General features: G+C 30.8%; 2 protein-coding genes across 2 annotated transcripts; one reads left to right on the forward strand and one right to left on the reverse strand.

The window, feature by feature from the left end:
• Positions 1-7200: 7200 nt before the first annotated feature.
• LOC145750641 (uncharacterized) lies at positions 7201-8804 on the forward strand. Its single transcript, XM_082566752.1, has 5 exons — positions 7201-7338; positions 7513-7666; positions 7888-8055; positions 8181-8379; positions 8592-8804. Exons 1-5 carry the CDS (start codon positions 7201-7203, stop codon positions 8773-8775), a joined length of 843 nt encoding a protein of 280 aa, XP_082422878.1. The 3' UTR covers positions 8776-8804.
• Positions 8568-20819, reverse strand: LOC145750740 (uncharacterized). The gene is made up of 34 exons (XM_082566852.1): positions 20705-20819; positions 20436-20511; positions 20078-20216; positions 19454-19629; positions 18841-19011; positions 18621-18736; positions 17975-18130; positions 17593-17750; positions 17139-17374; positions 16754-16859; positions 16335-16541; positions 15960-16232; positions 15741-15881; positions 15443-15545; positions 15212-15363; positions 14563-14734; positions 14294-14452; positions 14052-14208; positions 13768-13943; positions 13419-13584; positions 13202-13337; positions 12859-13031; positions 12713-12726; positions 12057-12126; positions 11846-11984; positions 11544-11716; positions 11154-11312; positions 10806-10921; positions 10492-10647; positions 10253-10410; positions 9843-10078; positions 9656-9764; positions 9289-9495; positions 8568-9220 (listed from the first exon to the last, which is right to left on the reverse strand). Exons 3-34 carry the CDS (start codon positions 20164-20166, stop codon positions 8968-8970), a joined length of 5013 nt encoding a protein of 1670 aa, XP_082422978.1. The 5' UTR covers positions 20167-20216; positions 20436-20511; positions 20705-20819; the 3' UTR covers positions 8568-8967.
• Positions 20820-21204: the final 385 nt, after the last annotated feature.

The following is a 21204-nucleotide window of genomic DNA, read 5'->3' on the forward strand; positions in this document are numbered from 1 at the left end:
TCAGCAGAAGCAAGAAATAGATATGATGCAGTTCCAACTACAAATCCTGCAGTTGTTGTCCAAAATACTAATCTCCATTGCATTTGGTCATTCTTAAAGTTGAATAAAAAAAAGTATTATGCAAAACTACAAAGTTGTAAACATGTCTTACCCCTTTTAGCAAAATAAAACCAGCAATTTGAGGAGCCAAAAATCCACAGCAATTGGCAGCAGTGTTACATAGGGAGTAAATAATACCAGCATACCTAGGTGCAATATCTATAACATTTGCTTCACAACCAGGAACTTCAAACAAAATAATTTATTATGCTTAAAAACAAATACAATTTTAAACTTATCTAAAATTAATATGAAATATAACCTGCAAATCCCAAAAAAGTTATAGCTAAGCAAAATAAAATGACTGCCGCTTTGACGTTGCATCCTACATAACCTGCTAGTACGATACAAGCTCCCCCAAGTAAAACAATGGTTTGGTTAATTTTTCGTATAGCTAATGTAGACAGCCACCCCTTTGAACGTATCACATCAGACAAATAGCTTACAATGTTCATAGTAAACCATTTAAGAACATATGGCACTGCTAAATAAACTCCACTCTATATAACAAAACTTGATATCATCATCAAACTAAAAAGCATTGCCTGTTGTAAAACTTAAATAGGAGAACTTTCTTACGATTGCAATATTGAAGTTAAGTATGGTAGCCATGTATGTTGGTAACATTGTACATAGAACGTAATCCCCATAAGTACCCGATACGATACCCAAAACACAGGCTAACAGGGGCCCCGAAGTAAAGATTGATTTCCAAGGAATATTTTCTGTTTCTGCAGTCTAAACATTGTAAACACGTGTAAAACATCAACAACAAATAGTACTTTTAAACAGGCCGTATTTATAGGATTTACTTCATAATTTAGATTTTCCAAGTTAATGCTTTCAGTGATATAGGACTTTTCTTGTTTTGATATTCTTGGATGAGTTGACGGCTCGTCATAAATAATCCAAAACCACAACACTGTCCAAAGAAAGGCAACAGCGCCTAGGAACAGAAGGGGCAAAATAAATACCGTTTTACGTATTTAATATGTTGCTTTTTTTCGTGAAATTACCTGTAAAGTAAAAAATAGCTTCCCAGCCCCATTGTGAAGCTATTTCGCCTGCTACCGCACATATAAAAACTGTGCCTAAAGTTGCGCCAGAAACTGAAACTGAATTCAAAAACGTTCGTTCTTGTGGGGGAGCCCATTTGGACCAAACTCCTACGGCAGTGGGAAAGGTGACGCCCTGCAACAAAAGTCAGTAAACATTCCAAAAAATATATACATAAACAAAACAAGAAATATATACATATAGCTATACTAAACCTGAAAGAGTCCAAGTAAAATTCGCAACGCTACTAACAGTTTAAAGTTTATATATGCCACTGTTGGAATCAAGACAGTTATTAACGAACTAAGAAGCAGTGCAGTGCCCATAACCAGTTTAAACCCGAACTTTCTGGCCAACCATGCGCCCGGAATATTTGAAATAACATAACCATAAAAATAAGCTCCAATGACGAGACCTTGTTCAGCCGAATTCCATGTAAACACTCCGTTCTACAAAAAAATACTGTAAGACACTATTAATAAAATAACAAAAATAAGTTTGTAATGAAGACTTTAGTGGGTTAAGCACCGTTATGGGGGTTGTATAGTTGGATGATTTTGGACATATTTCGGTAGTGTTTTCCACTCTAGCGTAAGAGGTTGTTGCATTCACCATAGCTACTATAGCTATGTTTATGTTGTTGCGAGTCGAATACATATTGAATAGACCAAGTGCACACATTATAGCTAGAATGTATCTCGACTTTACATTAAATCCTGGTGTAGGGTTCTAAAAGTAATGTTACAATAGAATAATATAAACATATTTGATGATTCTCTTTGTCCTTTATGCAGATTATAATATTGTTAAATATTAAAATAACTTACTTCTTTTATTGTTGATAACTTCATTCTATTCAAATTTTAATCCACCGACAATATTTATTAAACCTGAACTTAACATAAACAAGTTCTTAAAATAAAAATGCAGAATATAAAAAGCAAAACATATACCGTTGTTTAATTTAAACAGTTAATAACATAATATAAATTAATTCCTAATGCACTTAACAAAATATGAATATTTTCCTATGTCTGCCAGCATATGAACTGACGACGATGACGTCGTGCGTTACGTGACTTGCGAGCGTAGGAACTTTCCCTATTTACAATATTTTAACTATAAAACCCCGATATTTTAAAAACTACTTGACCAATTTTAAAAATAATAATATTCTCGCGCAAGTTGAAAAAAATCCAACCAAATTAAAAAGAAACTCTGCAACCACATCATTTCTTTAAGTATTTGTATGGTGCTTTGACTAAAATTGTACATTTAAAGTTATTAGATATAGGTAATAAGGCAGGCCATAAAGCCGCTGCCCGTATTCAATGTTTTGCTGATCATCTACACAATTTTTAACTTGTTTTGCTATCTTCTTACTGAACGTTTTATGTGAAATTTACACCTGTTTTTTCATTAAAGCAACAAAATTGTACAGTTTCAAAAAAAACTATATATAAAGGTTTGCCGCAAAAACCATTTCTGTGAAATTTTTTTTTATAGTTTTGCAGCTTATCAGCACAAACTATTTTAATTTTAAACCACCAAACTATAAACTGTTGTTAAATAATATTTATGTCTATATTTCTTAAAATTGACAAAAAAACACATGTTAGACTTAAGAAAAATTAATCGATTTTTACCCGGAAGAAACATGATACAAAAAGGATACTTATATTATTTTAATATTCACATACTTGTAATGTTTAGTTTTCTTCTTTTTGTAATTTAATGTTTTCGCTATCAAGAGCATTTGGTTCTAAACCTGGCACTGCAGTATATAAACAAAATTAAAGCACCTAAACACAATTTTAGTCCTTTAAGATAAAGTTATACTTTACCCTGATAAAATACTAATTAGCCTTTTAAACATTTATTAAAAGTTTATTCTAACCCACAATTTCCAGATTAACAAGTGTCAAACAAAAAAACATAAAAGTTACTTGTGCGTTGCACCCTACATAGCTCGCAATAAAAATACAAATTGCAGTTCGAAGTAGACAAAATGCTTCGCAAAATTTTGGTACAGCGAATGTTGACAGCAAGCCTTTATTTTGGACCACATCAGAAAGGTAGGCAATAAAAGTAACTGTGCACCATTTAAAGAAACATAAAACAGCTTACAAAACGTTATTTTAACAAGTTATATATAATATGTATTAATTTGTTTATAACAGATTAAAAGAAAACATATTTTATTTCTGCAGATTCGAACTTCCCAAGTACTTTCCCAAACGAAAAATTAAATAAATCATTTATATTTTGTTGTAATGCACATATGATAGTGCGAGTAATTTATTTTTATATTTTAGGCTTACAATCTTCTTAATTAATTTTATAAGTACTTTTTTGTTTTACCAAGGCTATAGAGTTAACTTTTGGTTAAAGTGTTTACTTTATTATTCTAGCGGAGCCTCTTAAGTTTGATTTTTAAGCTTAGCTAAGTTTACTAATATAATTTTTTTTCTAGATACTAACATTTTATTTTTAATATGCACTTTTTATTATAGGCCTTACACTTTTTAATAACAAATATTTTACAATTTTTCAGTAAGATCACAATTTTCGCTCAACAAATTTTTTTCGTGAAATTTTCCTTTTTTGCCGCGAGCCCATGGTTGGATATCAGCAGAGGCAAAAAAGAAAAACACCAAAGTTCCAAATGCAAATACCCCTGTTGTAGTCCAAAATAATATTCTTCACTAAGATAAGTTGTTCTAAAAAGGCAAAATATACAACTTGTATAACCTCCTTAAAATACAAAAATTGCCTAATTCGATTCACAGCCAAATTACAAAAAATTGATGCAACTTATTACGACAATTAAAATCCAGCCTGTAATTTTAGAGCGGGCAATCTTCTAGTATAATAAAAAAAAACTTGCTATACCCCTTTGAGTAAAATAAAACCAGCAATCTGCGCAGCTAGAAATCCACAAAAATTTGAAGCAGTGTTACATATCGAGTAAATGATGCCAGCATATCGAGGGGCAATATCAAGAGCATTTGGTTCTAAACCTGGCACTATAAAACCAAAAAAGCAAAACATAACATTTAGATTTAAACATGTACTAATAAAACTTTTGATATTTAAAAGTTCTACAAGGTTAATCTCACATAGAAATCCCAGAAAAGTAAGTGCCACGCAGAAAAGAGGGAAGACCATTTTTCCCAAGCTCCAATGACGGTAGGAAAAGACACACCCTATAGTTAATAATGCACAGAATAATGCCTGTATGCTTGTAAAGTTTAAAAAACGGTATAATATAAAAACCTGTACAAATCCAAGCAAAATCTTTAATGCCACAAGAAGTTTGAAGTTTACGTAAGCCACTGTTGGAATTAATAAAGTAAGAAAAGAACTTATGAGCATTGCGGTGCCTAAAACCAGTTTAAACCCGAACTTTCTGGCCAACCAGGCACCTGGAATATTTAAAATAATGTAGCCATAAAAATAACATCCAATAAGAAGACCTGGTTCAGCTGAATTCCATGTAAACATTCCATTCTAAAAATGTACAAAACAGAAAAGCAAAATGAATTAGGCAATAAATAATCAAGTTTATTAATAAACATTCTGTTTTTGCTTACCGTTATAGGTCTTGTAAAGTTGGCAGATTGGGTTTCTGGACATACTTCGGTAGTGTTTTCAACTCTAACGTAAGAAGTTATTGCATTCACCATAGCTACAATAGCTATGTTTATGTTGTTGCGAGTCGAGTACATATTGAATAGACCAAGTGCACACATTATAGCTAGAATGTATCTTGTCTTTAAATATAATCCAGGTGTAAAGTTCTAAAAATATTGTTACATTAGAATAAAATAATCTAAAAGTCTTGATGGCTTTGCTGGCCTTGCAGTTGCAGATAATAATAATACTAAACATCAAAATAACTTACTTCTTCTATTGTTGAAAACTCCATGTTATCCAAAAAACAGTTTTTAATTAACTTAAACTTTACACAAAGTTCTTAACATGGAAATAAAAGCAAAACGTATAACAAGGTCTTATATAATTTGTAAATAACATCAGGTTAATTAATTTCAACATACTTAAGTTAATAAACAAATCTGAAAATTTAACTATATGTACAGCATGCTATCAGTAAAATTTTAGCATGTTTTAACAGTTAAATGATTTCGGCCACATTTCAAATGTAAACACACATTTACCTTGTAAAAATACATGTTATACCCCAACAGAAAGTAACCATCTTTCACCAGGAAAAAACATAAAAAAGGAAACATTAAATTATTGCCACATTGCTATATTTGTAGTGTTCAGTATTTCCTCTTCCTGCAATTAATTCCCCTTACCACGAAATCCTTACACTGGTAATCAGCAGATCCGAAAAAAAAAAGTCAAAGTTTCAAATACAGATACCCCTGTTGTAGTCCAAAATACAATTCTTCACTGAGATAAGTTGTTCTGAAAGTTGATGGTATAAACAAAAATGTATTAAGTGAAATATCGATAAAAATATAGCATAATACATTTTTTTTATATATATCTTTATCCTCGATGTGGGAAAGTCGAATGCGCGACTTAAACATAGAGTAACATAAGTTACTCCGACCCAGTCTCGAGTTGCCTGTGGCAGTTTGGGATATTATAGATTATAATTGCCCAGTAACTATGCTGCTGATTAAGTGCTGGCTCAACAGGAGTTCATACCGTTTATAGCGCCTTACTCAAAGACGCTACAGCATGAGATCAATAAAGATTGAACCTACGACCGCATGGTGGTGTAGCAAGTGTTCTTACCACTACACCACGCTGCCGGTGATCATATCTTACCCCGTATAGTAATATAAAACCAGCAATCTGCGGAGCCAAAAACCCGCAAAGATTTGAAAAAGTGTTGCATATCGAGTAAATGATACCAGAATATGGAGGAGCAATATTATGAGCGTTTGGTTCTAAAGTTGGCACTCCAACATTCAAACAATATTAAAGCATCTAAATACAACTTAAGTCCTCAAGTTAAGGTTATACTTTATCTTAATAAAATACTAATTGGCCCATTAAACTTTTATTAAAAGTTTGTTCTAACTTACAGTTTCAAGAATAACAAGTGCAAAGCAAAAAAACATAAGAGCTACTTGTGCGTTGCACCCTACATATTTCGCTATTAAAATACAAATTGGTGTTCCAGTTAAACCAAATCCTTCGCAAAGTTTTCGCACAGCTTCTGTTGACAACCAGCCTTTAGTGCGGGCTACATCAGAAAGATATGCAATAAAATTCACAGTGCACCATTTAAGGAAATATGGAACAGCCAACGAAACGCCACTCTAGAAGCAACAAAGCATAAAAAGATTAATAAACCAATCAATAACAAATGTTTTCGTTTCTTACTACTTATCAAAGCTTTACCAATGCAATATTGAAGTTTAGTATGGTAGCCGTGTAAGTTAGTAACAGTGAATATAGCACATAGATACAATACGCTGCTGCAAAACGAGCTACTACAAGAGCTATTATTGGCACCGAAAAACATATTGATTTTCATGGTATACGGTCATTGTTTTTTACCTTAATGTTTAGTTGAAGTCGTAGGCCTACTTTATAATTTTTATTCTCCTGTCTTATGCTTTCAGTAATATAAGTTTTTTCTTGTTCCGATATTCTTGGATGCTCTAACGGATCGTGAATAAATATAAACCACAGCACAGTCCAATGAAAGACACTGGCACCTAAAGACAATCAAAAAAGTTTGCAAATAAAAAAACGCAAAACTTGGTACCTCTTCTATGTAGTTAATTTAAAAATTAAATGCCTTTAACTTGAAATAATAAATTTGTTAAATATCGCTTTGTGTAACTTACCATTTTACGTACTTTAGTTAATGTATAATCTTTGGGTAGGCCTCTACAGCCATTATCTCAAAGTACATTTATTCCATTTAGCACAATTGGTGTTTAATAAAGTTATATAAGCAACATTTTTAACTGTTTAGGTTCAAGAAAACATCTGAATTGTTATAGGAAATGCAACATAGCTTGTAATTTCCGCTAGCATTGCTAAAAATTGTTAGGAATGGGTTTGTGGGACAAAATTAACAGAGTTAACGAGCCAGGTACAGGGCTACGTCAGTTTGAAAATGCAAGAGGGTTAACTTTATCAGACACAAGCAAAACGATTACTATTTCTGAAATCAACAACAAACGAATTCAGGTCAGATTGTATTTGAGTTACAAAAAAGTAGTTAAAAACATTTGATTTAAGGTACTTCAGTAACCGTGACTGACTACTAGGATTACAAAAACAAGCATTTTCAAATCTTCACTAGCAGCAAACAACATTATCCATAAATTATAACGCCCTTTTTAAGTTAAAGTTTGTGTTAAGGTTCTGGACAGTACAGGCCAACATATTCACAGATGGCCCATTGAAATAAATGGAACCTATCCATGCCCATTAGATGTTGAACGAGTAAATGAAAATGTATTGGCTTCAGTTGTTGGTGGGTATGCCGCCTTATGGCAGTGCCCAGACGTCACAGGTATATTTATTTTGTGGTTTTAACTAAGGGAGGGCAAACAAAAACGAACTGCTAGCAAAATCATGAAGCGTAACGACTTTAGATATTTGGCTTGAGCATTTTTAATTTTAAACATATTCGAAATTATATGTAACCTTAAAATATAGCCAAGTTTTTACACTTTACTAAAGTCTTTTTTTGTTTTAACTTTAACTTACACACTCGACTTTTATATTTCGAAGACTTTTCCGGAGTGGAGGTAAAACTTTTAAAAACGTTTGGTGGCCGCGAAATGGTGTTCCCGCGAGCGATTGTTCAAAACAGCAAGGAACAATTTCTCGTCAGTGATGTAGGCAAACATCGAGTGACGTTGCACGACAAAGAAAACGATCAAATTATAAGAAGCTTTGGTAGGCTATGTTTAATTTTGCATCCTGAATATACGTAAAAAATCATGACTTATTTAAAATTTTGCATTACTAAATTTAACAAAGTCGTTCAAACAATTCTTATTAAACATATAAATTTTTTTTAGGCTCATTCGGTGATAAAGACAACGCACATTTTAATTGGCCGTACTATATGTGCATTGACGATAAGCAAAGACTGGCGGTTTCGGACTCACACAATCAATGTGTCAAGTTGTTTGATTCAAAAACCCTTGAATATATCAGTTGTTTTGGAAAGGATAAATTCACCTGCCCACTAGGAGTTTGTTGCAGTGTGGAGAAAGGGTAAGTTTTAAACATTTTTTTAATGTTTTAGCATATTTATATTTGTATGTACAGGCTATAGCTGAAAAGTCCTCCATAAAAACAATGATAAATCTGTAATTTTTCAAAGCCATTTGCACTATCGAACAATATTTTAATTATTTGTAGTTTTACGTAGCTTAACTTAAAGCTTGTAATTTTGACGATGGTTTAATAATGTTAATCTGTTTTAGTTCGTTTTTTGTAAGCGATTACGATAGCAAATCATTACTTCGATTTTCATTGGACGGAAAATTTATGGAATACGTCGATAAATCAATGGACGAGATAGCAAACCAACTTGCTTTCTTCAAAAACGGAAACCTTGTTGTTTCAAATTACAATGGATTTACAATTTACGAAGAAAACAAGAGTTAATGTTATGCAAGCGTATTAGGCTTCAACATTTTGGCATTACCTAAATGCAGCTCGTAATCACTTCATCATGATAATAAAAATTTCAGAAACCTTTTTTTATTTTAATTTTACCTTGAAGGATTAAAAAAATATATTTAAAAGTAAAACGAATCAGAGATAGGGCAAGGAACTTTCAACTTGGTAGCAATAGTTTCATAATTTGTTTTGGTTTAATAATCTTGTTTCTGGTTCAATATTAAACTTCGTTAGATCATATGAAGATTTCCATAATTGTGGAATCATTTTACCCCAAAAAGCAGTAGTTTGAGGATGGTAATTACTTTGTACTGCCAAGTCACCATGTTGTACCAAACTAGCATTAATTTCAAGGTAATTGCGAGTGTTCAATTCAAATGTTTTCCAATTTGCAGGCCCAACGTTGTTGTTAGGACCAATGTTAGGATCACTAAACATTAAATAGTTTACTTTTTTAAACTCGTTTTAAAATAGTCAAAATAAACTACACCTACTAACCCACTCCATGCAAAGTTAGTCCAATAAGTCATAAAGGCGCTGGATACTAGTCTATCTCCATCATTAAAATCTCCTGGGGTTTGGTAAGGTTTGCCAAATACATATTTCAAGTCATCTGCATGGTCTGCACCCATCCAAGAAGGATAAATACCATTTGGCATTTTACTTGGCTCGCTGAACAGATACATATAAGTGTTTCCTGTGGTTCTAAATGTAAAAAAGATAAAGCCAAAGGTAAATTACAGCTCATAAAAATAATCTTCCTAAGTCATATGATGCAAAGTTATGGTGTATAAAAATAAAATTTTTGTGTTATTGGATTGATTTAAAACAAAGCTTTTGTGTTAACAAAAATTATTTTTCTCACTCTTGCATTCCAGAATGAAATTGAGCCATTAGTTTAGTTCCAGAGGCAAACAGAGTATCTGTATACATTGCCACTACTGCTTTCTTATAATAGTCATCAGGAACATCGTCTAAAAATTATGAGCAAACATTTTCTATAACTTAAATTCGTGTAATAAGAGTTTACTTAAAAAAACTAACAATCTTACCAGTGTAAGGTCGGTAGTGAAAGAAAGTTGCATCAGAAACTTGTTCAGGAACGTCATAAGCTATTAGGTTAGCTGCATTACTAAGATCACTTAACGTCATTGGAATTCGGCCAATATTAATTTGAGGAAAATCAAGACAAGCAAATAAGTGACCGTCCATGTCATTATGACCAACAATGTAATCTTTATTGGCAGAGTTAATCATTAATCTGTCAGGAGTGTCCGGCAAAAAGTAACTATAAAATTAATTTGTGATTTTTTGGAAAACAAAATTTAAAATAATGCTCAAAAAACAAGTCATTGTTTATGCATTTTATTTACGTTTATGTTTAGGCTATTGTAAATTATTATTGAAAAAATAAAAAGTATTATTTTTTCATATAAATTTAACCACGCCTAAAGATACTTACTTGTCTATAACACCAGACCAGGGCATATCCACAACATTATCAGCACTACCAGTATCAAAAGTTGTAACAGCATTTAACACCGTTTCTGCATCTGCATATCTTATACAATCTATCATAGCATGATTGTCTTCACTTAAACAGCCAGTAGCATTGGCAACCTAAAAAATTTTTAAAGATGATTAATAATCAAATAAAAATGGTACATTTTTGTAATAACTTATGAAGATATATTTTTCTACCTTTTTAGCCCATCTTAAAGGATTTCTTGAAATACCCCATGAAGAAAAGGCAGTTCCACTTTGAGAAATTCCACGATGAAATAAGTTGGTGCTGAGGGGAGAAATCATGTGATATGATACACTTGCAGCCCCTGCTGATTCTCCATAAATTGTTATCTGGCATAAATTTGTATTTATACAGATGCATGCATGCAAATACACCCAGAGGATTCAGATAATATATACATATGTAAAACATTTATGCTCAAAAAAAATTGTGAGCGCTCGTGTTGCTGCTGTGAAATACTGTTTAAAATAAATTTTTAAATATTTACCCTATTTGCATCACCACCAAATGCATGAATGTTGTTCTTAACCCACCGCAATGCCATAACTTGATCAAGCAAACCATAATTACCTGGTGATGCATCATCACCAGTACTAATAAAACCTAAACAAATTATTTTCAGTATCTTAATTTTAAGATTGATTTTAGTGTGCATAATTTATAAAAAAAAAATTCCCTAATTTCAGGAAAAAAAGAAAAAAATATGATATGTTTATCATTACAACCCTTTCTTCATTATTATAATGCTTCAACAAAGCATATTTTTAACACACTAAATACAAATATACACAATTGAAATAACATGAATATTTGTCAAATATTCATAATTATTTACCCAAAGGTCCAAGTCTATAGTTGAGTGAAACAGCAACCACGTCACCAAAAACAGAAATTTGTTCTTGGTCAAACAGCCAATTAGCCCCCCAACTATTTCCTGTAGTAAAAGCCCCTCCATGGATCCACACCATTACTGGTTTGGAATCTTTTATTGATTCTGCAAAAACAAATAAAAGTTAAGCAGTTTTACTGAAGTACAGAAATAGTACTTGTACAAATAGCACTCTGTGGGCCTATCATTTTGGGTGTACTATTTTGTAAACCTAATAGTAACCTAAAAATACTGCTTAATAAGTTAACAATTTACTTTATGGTAACTTAAAAGAAAAAACTCATGATTTTTTGGCAGTTTTAAATGACATGTTTAAAAAGAGAAAATAACATTTACCTTCAACTCCTTCTGGCACCCAAACATTTAAAAACAAACAATCTTCGCTTCCAGTTAAACTTCCTTGTAATGAAACTTGTAGACAACTTTTTGTTTTTAATTTAAAATTAAGATCAAGTGAAGCATCAAATATATCTTCCCCCCAACCTTTGTGTGGTTCAGGAGGGTTAAGTCTAAAGTTTAGTTTTAATATATTTATTATAAATTATTGAAGGTTTGGTTGCATGATGTTTTATTTAGATTTAATTCTAAGGGTTTAAAAATAGCTTTATTAAAAATATTTTGTTTTATCAATGTAAAACCTTAATCTTCCAACAGGTGGTTCAGCATATGGAATAGCAAGGAATCGATCAACTCTTGTTCCTTCAAAATCTAACTTCTTTCCTTCTATTTTTCCCTGAGAAATAGTGACTGAAGGTTTATCGAACAATTCCCTGTCATCTTAAAATAAATTTTATATTACTAAGATAAACAAAAAGATAAATTAAATTAAAACATATCCAAATTTTTTACCAGATTTTCTATAAATCACATTTCCACTAACAAAAGTTGTTTCGGCAAAAACAGCAAATACTAGATAAACCTGCAAAAACATTTTATTCGATTAAAAAATTCAACATTTTTTTTAAATTTATACATTGACAAAATAAACAAAACATTAATTGAATAGGAATGTGTGAAATGAACATGTGTTGGTATACAGTGTTATTATTGGAACTTAAATGCGTCACTACAAGTGGTCGTGGCTAGCTTAACAAACATTTTAGTTTCTGTAAATTAGGTCAGCATTACTTAAAAGAAACATCTACTATTGACATTTACTCATTAACTACAATTAAAGAGTTAAAAAAAGCATGTTATTTTTACATGCTTAACCTTTCTAAAGCAATAAAGAAATAAAAACATAATACGATTTCTAATATAGTTATGTTATGTATAACAACTTTTAAATTCCAAAAAGTTTTGCAAGCAAAATTGTTTTTTAGGCTTGTCATATATTACAACAATTTCTTAATCCTTAGAAACTGTTAAATTAAGCTAGCTTTATTCGTTTAAAAGCGTATGTTTAAAAAAAGTAAATCTAAAAAGAAATTGTTTGTGAAATACAATATAAGTGCAGTGGTAGTGTTGTTAAATTAAATGTTGCCTTTGTTTTTTTGGTAACAAACCTTAGCATATGATTCTTAAAGGTTACAACAAAGCCTATTCTTAATATAAAATACAAAACATACATTAAGTTTTTGAAGTTTTTTTTATTTGGTATTCCCTTTTATTTTTATTAACACCATTTAAAAGTAAAAGGTATCAGAGATGCGGCAAGTAACTTGTAAACTTGGTAACAAGTAGTTCCAAAATTCAACTTGTCTACCTCTCAAGTAAGAGTTTCCAGATATATTTGTATCAAGATTAAGGAATTGATGGTGTTCGTTGTTATAGATTGGCCATTCTACTTCACTATTAGAACCAAATTCATTAAAATTTGGGTTTCTAAAATAATAATAGAAAAAGTTAAATACCTTGAGTTTAAAATAGGTATAACTATTATTAAGTATAAAATATTTAAAAAATGTGTGGGTATTTCTAATAATGCTAAATTACATATTTACATAACATTAAAAAAAAAATTAGTTGTTGTATATAAAAAATAAAGTACTAACCCTGTTTTGGCAAAATTGCTCCAGTATTTCATCATAGCATAACTTAATAAAGAATCGTCTGGGTTGGCAACTTCAGATTGACCAGTAAGTACAAAATCTCCCCAAATATAAGCAAGCTCAGCACCGTGGGCAGCACCTATGAAGGAAAATCTTGATTAATTCGAAGTCTATATTCATTTTCAGCAAATAAAAATTATTTAAAAAATTTACTATTTACCTTCTGCCGTTGGGTATTGAACTTGGTATTTATTAGCAGGTATCACTCTATCAAATTGATACAAATAAACATTTGACCCTGCATTGGAGAACTCTTCTACTAATTTTGAAGAGGGAGCTGCATAATTGTGGTCAGAAAATAGATGAAGAAGCTGGTTTTGAATTTCCTAATAAAATACAATGTAATAAAAATGGTATTTTATTTTAAGAAAGTTGCTTTTAAAAAAACAATAGAAAATAGAATATGTCAAAAAAATAAGACATGTTTTGAGTATATATTGCTCGGAGCATTTTTCGTCCTTTTTTTTGTACTAGTTGGTGAACATTAAGTATGCATGAATTTAAAGTACTTGTTTGTTTGTTTCAAAATCCAGTACATCCCATGATGTATATTCATGTTTTATGTCATCAGTTTTCAGTCCATGTTTTTGGGCAAATTTGTTTTCAATGACATCACTAAAGTCATTTCCATTTACTGATAAGATTACGTCTTCCCAGTTTGTTGTCCCATCTCCGCTATTTACACCTAAAAATCACCTTCATATTTATTTTTCTACAATACGCTACTAAGAAACTTTACAAGGCTAATTTTTTTAAAGCAGCCTAATGATAAAAATTCTATAATAATATTTACCAACAATAAAAGACCATTGAGATATAAGGGAAGGGTTTGTCTTTAACATTTCTTCAGGTGTGTAAGTTAGAAAGTAATTGTCAACAACTGGTCTAAACTGAAGTGAACCTTGAGCGTTTATCAAGCTGACTGTGTCTACAGAAGATAGACAACTCATCTAAAATATAAAAAAATTTAAATATTGCTATGAAATTTATGGTTTTTATTTTGATAGATTTATTGGGTTTAATATCCACACTTACAAGTGTAACACTATCAGTGGTGTCACATTGTAGAGCATTTGCCAGGTCCAAAGTGGTTTGTATCTGGTCGGGGTAATCCTCCATCTTCATTGCAGTTCCACTTTGCAAAATAGCTTGTGAAATTCCTAAGTTCATGTTTAAAGGACTCACAGTATGCATCTGTCAAATAAATAGTACCATAAAAACATGGTGTAAACAAAATTGTTAAAAAAAATTTATTTAGAATATGCATATTAAAAAAGTAATATCTAAACTTATTAAAAAATCACCTGTATAGCTTCGGCCCCAACACCCTGCCCAAACAAAGTAATTTGTTGTTCATTTCCACCAAAGTTGGCAATGTTGTTTTTCACCCATCTGAATGCAAGGTTTTGATCTAACACTCCATAATTACCAATTGCTTGTGAGTTACCTGTTGTTGCAAATCCTAAAGCTCCTAGTCTATAGAATAGAAATATTTTTTTCTTTTTGAAATATATCCATGTGGGAAGGTGATTGCGTGACCTCAACGTTAAGTAACAGTGGTTACTCTGACCCAGTGTTGAGTTGCCTGTGACAATTTGGGATATTGTACAGATAATATCTATAATTGCCAGGTAATTATGCTGCTGATTAAGTGCTGGCTCAGCAAGAGTTCATACCGCTTATAGTGCCTTACTTAACAGCGCTACAGCATGAGAGCAGTGGGGATTGAACCCAAGACCTCATATTGGTGTAGCAAGTGTTCTTACCACTACACCACGCTGCCTGTAATAACAGTTAATAATGTCTTGGAAATATACATAAATGAACACACATGAGAATGTAGAAACACACAAAAACACATATTTTAATATACAATTTAAACTTTAAAAAGAATGGAAACAAAATTACCTACAAAATAGTAAATTTACTTAAGAACAAGTAAAACATTTTTACCTGTAATTAACAGTAACAATTATAACTCTTTCTCTTGATGACATCACCTCAGCCTGATAACTTTGTGAGCCATCACCTGAGTTAAAATCGCCTCCATGAATCCATATCATAACAGGGTATTTCCCTGGTTTTACATCATCAACTGGAAGGGTCTTAAAACAATTCAAAAGTTTTAAAATTAAGACCAATACGTCACCTAATGTATTATAAACTGTGTTTAAAAATTTTTACTGTGTCAACTGGAACATAAACATTCAAGTACAAGCAATCCTCACTCATAGTTGTTTCATCAAATGTGGATTGGGGACAAATTTTCTGAAATTTCGATGCATCCCTAAGCAAAATGCAATGAAAAAACATTAGTTTTAACATCTTAATTAGAGGCCCTTCTGTTGATGCGATCACTTATTTAAAAAACTACTAGTATAAAACATAATAAATTAATATAAATTGCTACTCTTTTTTGCTACACTAAGTAGCAATGCTGCTATTTAAACAACTTACAAAATAGCTTCAACTTTAAGTTTACCTAACTGTACTCCAAGTATTTGGTGGAAGCGGACTTTTAAATCGTTTTTCTCCAATTGGTGGTTCAGCATAAGGGATTCCCAAAAATCGTGTCAACATTCTACCAGACCAGTAGGCTGATTCACCTTGCACACATCCATACCTATATGTAATATCTTTAATTATTTACTTTTTTTAATTTATATTGCACCTTAAGTTACAAAACTTCAACAACTATTACTCTGTCTCTCTTTGAAAATCCTTCCCTCCAGGACACATTCCTAATTTTGGTTCTGGTTCAACATTAAACTTAGTAAGATCATATGAAGATTTCCATAATTGTGGAATCATTTTACCCCAAAAAGCAGCAGTTTGAGGACGATAATTACTTTGCACTGCCAAGTCACCGTGTTGTACCAAACTAGCATTAATTTCAAGGTAATTGCGAGTGTTTAATTCAAATGATTTCCAATTTGCAGGAACAAAGTTGTTGTTAGGACCAATGTTTGGATTACTAAAAATTCAGGTTTATTAAATTTAAATAAAACAATTAAAAAATATAAATTCAAAAGTTCAATGTATATATAAGTAAAAAGCAAAAAATATTCTTTCTTACCCACTCCAAGCAAAGTTGGTCCAGTATGTCATAAAAGCACTAGTTATTTCCCTTTCCTCTTTAGTATAGACTAAAGGGGTTTGGTATGGTTTGCCAAATACGTATTGCAAGTCATCTGCATGGTCTGCACCCATCCAAGAAGGATAAATACCTAAGGGCAACTTATTAGGATGGCTAAATAGGTACATGTATGTGTTTCCTGTAGTTCTGTTAAAAGAAATATTGATGAATATACATTTATTGTAGAAATCAAAAAAGAGAAATTTTATTTTAATATTAAAAAGCTTTTCTGTACAATGAACAATGTTTGTATTTTAAGTTATTCAAGTACACAGATTGTTTCAAATATAATTGTGTAAGGTTCCATAACAAAAACAATTTAAAACCCATAAAAAACTTAAGGTAAATTTTTCCCTTACTCTTGCATCCCAGAATGAAATTGAGCCATTAACTTAGTTCCAGAGGCAAACAGGCTATCTGTATATATTGCCACTACTGCTTTCTTATAATAGTCATCAGAAACATCTAAATTTTAAATATTTTTATTTATAAACAACATAAATGGGTTTGGTAACCATGCCATTACATACTTAAAATCTTTATGTGAACATTAATAATTTTTTGTAATATCTTCTGTATATTTTTTTATTCATTTTAGCCAATGCACAAAAAAACAAAAAAAATGTAAAATACATAAAACCTACCAATTTGTATATAATTTTTTTTTTTAATTTTAAATACCTAATAAGTCTTTCTATGACCATAAAAAATAAGTTATTGCCATACTAAATAACAAAAACTCACCAGCATATGGTCGATAATGAAAAAAAGTCGCATTAGAAACTTGTTCAGGAATGTCATAGGTGAACAAAGTAGATGCAGTCCTGATGTCCTCTTCATTCATTGGATTATGATCGATATTAATTTGAGGAAAATCAAGACAAGCAAACAAGTGACCGTCCATGTCATTGTGACCAACAATATAATCTTTATTTGCAGAGTTGATCATTAATTTGTCAGGAGTGTCCGGTAGAAAGTAACTTAAAAGTAATAATTGTTAGAACATACATTTTTTTATAACGACATACATTTTACGACCATATTACAACAATTAAAATCCTGATTATAGGGCAGGCCAATACCGAGTTATAATAATATCATTAAAGGTAAAACTATAAAAATGTATACAAAAAATGTAAAAATATAATAAAAACTTTTTGTACTGTTATTAAGTTACTCCTAAATACTTTTTACTTACTTGTCTATGACTCCAGACCAGGGTAAATCTGCAACAACTTCTTCTCTGCCTTTATCTAAAGTTTTGACAGCCAAGACAACTGCCTCTGCATCTGCATATCTTATACATTCCATCATAGCATGATTGTCTTCATTTAAACAGCCAGTAGCTTCTGCTACCTGAAGTTTAAATAAAAAAGTTATTTAATAAATATAGCATGTTAGCCTATTGAAAACACTTCAAATGTCTGAAGTATATATAGCTTATGCAGAACTTGTTGAGTGTCATTATAATAGCAATAAAAATATAATAATTTAACTTACATTTGAGATTTACAAAAAAAATATTTAAAAGTATAAAAAATTAGATATTTGCGTTATTGGTTAATAATTATTGCTTTTACTTTTCTAGCCCATCTGATCGGATTCTTGATTATTCCCCATGAAGAAAAGGCAGTTCCACTTTGAGAAATTCCACGATGAAATAAGTTGGTGCTGAGGGGGGAAATCAAGTGAAAAGATACACTCGCAGCTCCTGCTGATTCTCCATAAATTGTTATCTGGAATGTATTTTCATTTGAACAAAAGTATGTTTTTAGGTTTAAAAATTATATTTAGCAAAATCTCATATTTATTTATTTTTTTGTATATATTTTTATCCTCGATGTGGGAAAGTCGAATGTGCAACTTAAACATAGAGTAACATCAGTTACTCCAACCTAGTCTCAAGTTGCCTGTGGCAGTTTGGGATATTATAGATTATAATTGCCCGATAATTATTCTGCTGATTAAGTGCTGGCTCAGCAGGAGTTCGTACCGTTTATAGCGCCTTACTCAAGGGCGCTACAGCATGAGAGCAGTGGGGATTGAACTCACAACCTCATATGTGGTGTAGCGAGTGTTTTTACCACTACACCACGCTGCCGGTCAAATATAAAAACATTTTACATAAACATTTACAATTGTAATAAATAACAAACCATTGAAAGTAAAATTGTATTTTTTTATATAAACATTTAAGCCAAGATAAAAATTTGTGGAGGCTCTTACCCTACTTGTATCACCACCAAATGCCCAAATGTTGTCCTTTACCCACTGTAATGCCATGTTTTGATCAAGCAAACCATAATTACCTGGGGCTGCATCATCACCAGTACTAATAAAACCTAAATAAAATGTATTATTATTTTGTAATCTGCACATTCTAAATTTAATAAATTAACATATTTTTTATAAATTTTAAACTGATACTACATGTATGGTGTTTTACCTAATGGTCCAAGTCTGTAGTTAAGTGTTACGCCAATAACATCACCATGAACAACCATTCTTTCATGGTCATATAACCAGTTGTCGAAAAAGTTTGCCCCCCAACCACTTCCCATAGAATAAGCGCCACCATGAATCCATACCATCACTGGTTTCGGATCTTTTCTTGATGCTGTAATAAAAAATATTTATTGTGTATTTAATTTTATTTTTGTATAACCAGCTAAAAAATCTTTTTCATAGATTTTCAAGTATGGGCACTAAAACATGAAAGCAGCTAAATTTGAACCAGTGAACCTTTTGTAGTAAATCTGAGAATTTTACCCATTACATTCCACTACTAGTAATAGTTTACATAGTTTTATAAACAATTTTTTTAATTAAAATAAAAAGTTGTAGTCATGCATTTGAAAAAAATTTTAATGTTGTATATAAGACTAATTATTTGTTTAAATTCTTTTAGAATTGTGGTAAATTTATGAAAATCCTAATTTATAGGCCCCCAAAATCTATTAGAATAGCTTTTATTACAAAAAACATGGCAGTAATTATATAAATGTAGGGGTTCTCAAAAAAATGTATTCTATTTATATTAAAAACTTTAAGAGTCTTACCATCAACTCCTTCTGGTACCCAAACATTTAAGAACAAACAATCTTCACTTCCTCTTACTCTTCCCTGGGTGAGTGTAATTTGCAAACAATTTTTCTCTCTTAGTTCATAGGTTAGATCAACCGAAGCATCCAATGTGTTTGATCCCCAACCCTTGTGTGGTTCAGGTGGATTAAACCTGCAAAAGTTATTTATTTTTTAATATAGTAAATTATATATATATAAGTAAACATAACATTTATATATATAGAAAATTCTATTAAAATTCTGCATTTTTTAAATAAAAACTAAAAAATAGTAGGTAGCTAAAGTTAAATAAGGGAAAAAAATTACAATAAATTTAAACAAAATAAATTAATTATAAGTGATCACAAAAAAAAAAAAAAAAATTGATGTAAAAAAGCTTAAAAGTTAAATTATAAAATCCCACTTGAAATATTTGAACTAGTCATCAATTAAAATATATATTAAAAAAAAAAATATAAAATTTGCCAAAAAATAAAATTTGCCAACACAACATCAAAGTTACTCATGCTCAACAGATAATTTTAAGCCTAACTATGTTAGCATAGTTACAAAAAATTTTATTTTTTAGTATAACAATATTAAATGTTAACATTAAAAACCTCAATCTTCCAACAGGTGGTTCAGCATATGGAATAGCAAGGAATCGATCAACTCTTGTTCCCTCAAAATCTAACTTCTTTCCCTCCATTTTACCCTGAGAAATTGTGACCGAAGGATTGTCGAACAACCCCCTGTCATCTTAAAAAATAAATTAATTATAAAAAAGGAGTTTGTTAAATTTTATAACATCTTTTTACAAGAGGTTTAATACTGAATTTTTGACATCTTTTTAAAAAATACTATGAAGAGCTAAAAACTAGTGGTACTTGCATTAAAATTTCAAATTAGCGTTTTTATTACTTAATTTATTTATACTTTCATGTCAAAATATACTTAACAAATAAAAAATTGAAGTACCTTCATGCTTTTCAATCACATTTCCAGCAATAAAATGTGCTTGTGATAGCAGAAAAATTGCAAAAACTAAATAAACCTGCAAAAACATTTTACCAAGTTAGCAAGCTAGTTCGCAAGAATCATATATTTATATATGTAAACAAAATAAACATTATATCGTGCTAAAGTGGTGTGATAGTGTGTGAAAATGACATATGTCAAGAAGTTATGTTTAAACATTTATATACGTCATCGTTTTAATATAGTTACATTTTTCAACCTCAACATACTTATACATTTTTTTCACTTCTGCACCAAGGGAAAATACATTGTATTGCAGATGTAGCTCTATTTATTTTAAGTAAACATTTGCCTCCACAATGTTTGCATTTTGTGTCAAATCTAAATATAACGAGTGAAGTTCAACAGGTTATCATGGACAAATATTTACCTTTCCATTTTAGCCACAACCTAATTAATTTTAAAGCTATTTTTATGCAGCTTTAAACAATGTGGTCTTTTAACAATTTTATTAAACTCTAAAACATTGTGTATTTTATATTATTGAAGGAAAACCGGTAATGGAAAATAGGCATACACACCCATCAAATACATTTACGCCTAAAACAAATAGTTTTTTTAGAAAAATTTACTTTAAAAATAACCAAAAACGGTCAACACTTTTGTATACTTTGTTTAAATTTTCAGTACGACTTACCTATAAACCGTTAAAAAAGTTTTTGGGTAATGCGTTAAAATATGCATTTCTCAGCAAAAAAATTATTGATAA

This window comes from Corella eumyota, chromosome 1 (assembly GCF_963082875.1).
Source record: "Corella eumyota chromosome 1, kaCorEumy4.1, whole genome shotgun sequence".
Classification (NCBI taxonomy): domain Eukaryota; kingdom Metazoa; phylum Chordata; class Ascidiacea; order Phlebobranchia; family Corellidae; genus Corella; species Corella eumyota.